At 36.0% G+C, this 5844-nt stretch overlaps 1 protein-coding gene across 1 annotated transcript in view; it reads right to left on the bottom strand.

Annotated features, from left to right (window-relative positions):
• The window catches only part of LOC135218212 (uncharacterized), a 10332-nt gene extending 5060 nt beyond the window's left edge, over positions 1–5272 (bottom strand). The window contains exons 1-3 of the mRNA XM_064254365.1: positions 5253–5272; positions 3805–4216; positions 2102–2226 (exon numbers count right to left, since the gene is read on the bottom strand). Of these exons, the coding sequence (XP_064110435.1) occupies positions 2102–2226; positions 3805–4216; positions 5253–5255 (540 nt within the window). The 5' untranslated portion in view covers positions 5256–5272. The remainder of the gene's footprint in view (positions 1–2101; positions 2227–3804; positions 4217–5252) is intronic.
• Between the last annotated feature and the right edge of the window lie 572 nt (positions 5273–5844).

The following is a 5844-nucleotide window of genomic DNA, read 5'->3' as shown; positions in this document are numbered from 1 at the left end:
CGAACATGTGGTTCCTCTTAGACATTGCCACTTTTCCCAGATTTGATTCATAAAACCTTGACCTAAGTTTGGATATCGTGTAGATGGGGTACGATAAACAGCTTGACAGTCATTCTACGAATATAACCGTGAAGACTTAAAATGAGCGAAAGAACTCAAATCTGACGAATCGAAACCGTACAATTAACTGCTCTGATCAAAAGGTAGAAATAGTTTGATCTAGTTTCTGGTCATCTAACGGAATTTTAAAAGTGTCCAACTTCTAACCCAGATTCACTGATGAAAATAAATGATACAATGCGATATGTAAAAAAAAATAAAAATGAATCAAAAACAGTTATTGACCCCTCAGGTGATGGCAGATGGCCTTGTACCTGGAATGGGAAATATGCGTCCCGGAACGGTATCTCTCTTCTGGACAGCCCATGAGAGGGATAAGTATTATTTTATGACCGCATTAAAGAACCCCTAATTGTGGAATGCAAATTAACTGTAGATAGATTATAGGTCAGGAACACGTTTCATGACAGCCATGTTGTATGTACTGTTTTTATGTGCACTTTAAATCTATATATACATAAATACAAATATGCTTACACACACACACACACACACACACACACACATATATATATATATATATATATATATATATATATATATATATATATATATATGTGTGTGGTGTGTGAGTGTGACATATCACATTATCGTGATTCATATACATACATCGAGCTACAAGTCCTTTAATATCTAATTCGCTCTACCTCGGAATTAATATATTTTTCATATATGCTTAACCGAAGGGTGTTTTTTACACGATAACAGATTTACCTGGTTCCAGCGCGAACCTAAGAAGCCATTCAAATCCAGGACGTCAGTGGAAGCTTTACCTACCCACCACCGTGATGGTGGGGTAGGTAAAAGCTTCCACTGACGTCCTGGATTTGAATGGCTTCTTAGGTTCGCGCCTGGGAGATAGGTAAATCTATTATCGTGTAAAAAATTACCCTTCGGTTAACCATATATGAAAATATATTAAATCCGAGGTAAGCGAATTAGATATTAAGGACATTGTAGCTCGATGTATATATATAATATATATTATATATATTATATATATATTATATATATATATATATCATATATGTGTGTGTGTATGTGAGACAATGTGATAGATGCGTAACAGACACAGCTGAAGTAATTTTGGTGACATGATAAAATACAATTTATTACAATTATTGTAAATTTTAGCAAATTAATATTAAATAGACAATACAATTCGTGGTCGTTGTTCAGAGTGAAGTGCTTCTTGAGTTCAGTTACGTGACCTGTACTACATATTGTAAAATAATAAAACAGTACAGTGAGTACATGTTATGTGCACTGTAAATCTATATGTACATGAATACATATATGTTTATACACACACATACACATACATACATACACATATATATATATATATATATATATATATATATATATATATATATATATATATATATGTGTGTGTGTGTGTGTTCGTGTGTGTGTGTGTGTGTGTTTGTGTATGTGAGTGTGATAGAAGCATAACAGACACAGCTGAAGTAAATTTGGTGAAATGATAAAATGAAATAAATTACAATTATTGCAAATTTTAGCAAATTAATACTTAATAGACCATACAATTTGCGGTCGTTATTCTGAGTGAAGTGCATCTTGAGTTCAGTCACATGCCCTGTACTGCATATCGTAAAATAATAAAACAGTAAAGTAAGTACATTTTTCATATTTCAGTCAGGAAAAAGGCCATTAAATGCCAGGTACTTATCAGACTATAGACCTTCTACTCGCTGCGTCGAAAGTCTAAAATTCCGTGTAAGAGAACGAACCAGCCAATCTACTTTGCGAATTCCCCAAGTAGATATAGAAAATAAGAAAATTAGGAAAAAAGGGGTTAGAGAGTTTTTTTTTTTTTTTTTTTTTTTGTCAGCAATACTTCCTGGGACCAAGGGAAAACATATTTCGTTAATTAATTTTGAAATGAAGGTTGGAAAAATTGATCGTATATGCAATTAAACACCACGGTCACAACATCTCTTCCCGTATAATGTTATACCTTTCTTGATGGCTCAATGGTCAAAGTCATTGTTCTCACTTCCCTTGTCAACCAGGTGACAGTTCGAATCGTATTTTCTATGAAGCACTTATCACTTATAACTTCCTCCAGGAGTAAGTTACTCCCTATAGTGAATTGGATATCAAACAAAATATTTCACATTATTTCTATATATATATATATATATATATATAATATATATATATATATATATATATATATATATATTTAACATAAAGAGGGGGATTTGCTATGAGATATTTTAAATAATATATGATGTGATATGCTATGACATTTCTTAGAATATAGAGAATCAGCAACTTAACTTCCCTGGAGACAGAGTGTTCTAGCGAAATCTTAGGAATACATACGCATCTTTTTTTTTTGAGATTATGTGATCAAGAGTGCTGTCTTAGCAAATCAGTGCCTCGTCCTGTCGCCATGACAGCTTGATGTAGAGGTGACTTTGAAACTGATCTTAAGCAGCTCGGGGCGTGAACATTCTGAACATTAAATGTGGGTTTGTACGTATGTGTGCGCTTTTCCCCCTACATATGAAAGTGTTATATTGCAATGAAGGGAAGACTATTACAGAGAGAAGGCAGGGCCGGGATGGCTCTGCCAAAGTGTTTGTTGATTAGTGACAGTGCAACTGTGCTGAAATGGGTGAGTGTTATTATATCTATTTTGGCCAAAGTGTGGCTGGATTGTATTTGAATAGTTATTTCAGAGATATTCTATATATATGATCTTTTGATTTTGCTCTTGTGCTTACCAGAGTGTTCTCCTGTCTTCTAACAGGCGTTTCTTGAAGAGGGAAAATGTTTCAGGAGAAGAGTGGGGATTGTTCTTTGGAGAAATGGTGTAATGACTTAATTACTGTGTTGACTGTACCTAGTGTTATGGCTAAACTAATGTTGGTGTTAGATTAATCACCGAGGGTTATATGGGTCATTTGGACTTTGGTTTAACATTTCGTTTAATCATTCTGTTAAGAATCTGAGTTATTCAGTTAATACATTGCTTTTAAATAAATTCATATTTTTGTAAGTTCCGACTCTGATTTGGTGACCTTAAGGATGGAGAGAGAGAGAGAGTTATTGAGAGTCGAGAGAGAGAGAGAGAAATAGCTGTTGCCAGTAGAGAGAGAGAGAGAGAGAGAGAGAGAGAGAGAGAGAGAATGTATTGCCAATTACCAGTTGTCTGCCGCTCTGGCCTAACGCTACCAAAATGATAACAAGATTGACGATCTCGTTATGATATATATATATATATATATATATATATATATATATATATATATAGAGATAGAGAGAGAGAGAGAGAGAGAGAGAGAGAGAGAGAGAGAGAGAGAGAGAGAGAGAGAGAGACCTATATATATATAAAGTGAGCCATTTACCATAATAAAGGGGATTGTAGATAAAACACAAGAATTTGTTTACTGTTATATTTACGTTTGAATTAGTGAATTAACCTTAAGAGTATTTTTACACATTGACTATGGGCCTCTTAGTCCACAGTGTGCATGGTGTTAAAATGAATCTCTTCTTTTAATTTATATTAGAAACAAAATAGCCAATATTTGTCCACCGTTTTCATAAATTAAAGAAAGAGTAGTGTGTTCTTCATTTATCATCAAGGAAGACGTTGTAGCAATTATTATGTCCTTGGCTTGTTTTGTATTTATTTACCATATGGCCTACCATGGCCTCCACCGAAGGAACCTCCGTGGCCCCCACCGAAAGAGCCTCCATGGCCCCCACCGAAAGAGCCTCCATGGCCCCCACCGAATGAACCTCCGTGGCCTCCAAATCCTGAACCTCCAAAGCCTGAACCGGCACCTCCATAACTCACAGAAGAATCTATCAATCCTCCAATAGCTGGGATAATTGAAATGCCTCCTCCATGGCCTCCGCCAGATCCATATCCTCCTCCAATACCTCCACCGTGCCCGAAGCCTCCTCCAATACCTCCACCGTGCCCGAAGCCTCCTCCAATACCTCCACCATGTCTGAAGCCTCCTCCAATGCCTCCGCCACCTCCGCCTCTATATCTGCCACCAGCCAAGACGCAGGTAGCAAGAAGGGAAAGGCCAAGTACAATCTTGAAGGAAGCCTGCAATAGAAGGTTAAATGAGATACGTAACAGCCTTCAGAAAATGCCTCTTATTCCTTTATTTTCACTACGTTTATCGACACTCAAAGAGAATCGGTTCTGAGAAATAAATATAGAACTCTTTTACTGGTAAATAAATGATTTGTTAGTACTCTTCTCTCTCTCTCTCTCTCTCTCTCTCTCTCTCTCTCTCTCTCTCTCTCTCTCTCTCTCTAGTTTTAAAAGCGCCAGATAAGTATCCGTCTTGCGAAAGAGAAATATAAAAAGAGACAAAATTAAAGAATAAAAAATGTTAAAGGATCCACTAAGTTCTTTAATCCTTTGAGGGTCTCTTTAATATCCATTTTGAGTGACCTACAACAAAAGCTCAACGATGAAATCCGAGGAATTCTATCATTTTGTCTACTTCAGAGGGTAGAAAATATAAAAAAAGAAGCTTGGATTTTCAAATATCTCTTTGGATTGTCTTTTAGCAGTTACTTGGTATTAAGGGCTGAGCTCTAAAGAAAACAAAACAATTACGAGTAAACAAAAATTTAAGAGACCCTGAAGTAATAATCCATGATTTCGTCTTTGGTCTCATTTTATTTCACACAATGGCCATCAGATAACTTGAAACGTTTTTGGCACCACACATCCACAACCCATAACCCACATCTTAACAGAAGGCACAAAACTCCTAACCTCATCCATGCAATTTTGATTGTCCATTTGTGCCGGCGATAAGAAACCTGCCGCAACTATAATAGAGCTTAGGTGATTGATAAGGTAATTCAGAGAATCCTGTTAAAACTTCGTGATTATGAAGGGTACCGTATGCAACTTGATTCAATATATATATATATATAGTATATATATATATATATATATATATATATATATATATATATGTGTGTGTGTGTGTGTGTGCGTGTTGTGTGTGTGTGTGCGTGTTGTGTGTGTGTGTGTGTATGTGTGTGTGTGCGTATGTATGTATGTATGCATGAGAATCACCATAGCCGTCACATTCTTTTCGCGAGACCGGAATAAGTCTTACCATTTTGGTGTCAGCCGTAGCAATGTACCATCCAGCTATCGGAAGTCTCCTTATATACACGAAAGGTGAGCAACAACCTCGGACTCATTGGACTGCATATTATAATAATTTTTCTTTTTTTTTATTATCATACAGGCGAGAAAGACACCAAATTCTAAATCATTGTCTCCTTCACGGACCCACACCCCTATTCATTTGTTTTAATATCTCTTAAAATAACATTCATTTATGAGGATTTTCTCTTATTCTTTCCGGGTTAACCCAATAACCGTTTCTATGGGAGACTACTTCGGACCTCCCAGCGGTCAGCTCAGTGCCCTTTGGGCTACCATTTGCGTGCCGGGAGCCACGTTTTTTTTTTTCTTTTTTTTTTTAATAAGTTTCTGTACGTTATTCCATATATATTCTAACCCCTGTAAGACTATTTAAGTGAATACCTATATGGCCGTTCCCTGTATATACGTTTAGTCTTTCTAGCCATAAGGCTAATAATAATTAATTTATCCCTTGGGTTTGGGATTATAAACATGGTGATTCGTGCATTGTTTTATGTATGGATTTTTATTCGGTCTTTATCAAACCCTTCTTTTTT

Source organism: Macrobrachium nipponense, chromosome 9 (assembly GCF_015104395.2).
Source record: "Macrobrachium nipponense isolate FS-2020 chromosome 9, ASM1510439v2, whole genome shotgun sequence".
Lineage (NCBI taxonomy): Eukaryota > Metazoa > Arthropoda > Malacostraca > Decapoda > Palaemonidae > Macrobrachium > Macrobrachium nipponense.
Note: the sequence above shows the minus strand (reverse complement) of the source record. Positions and strands in the feature narration are given on the sequence as shown.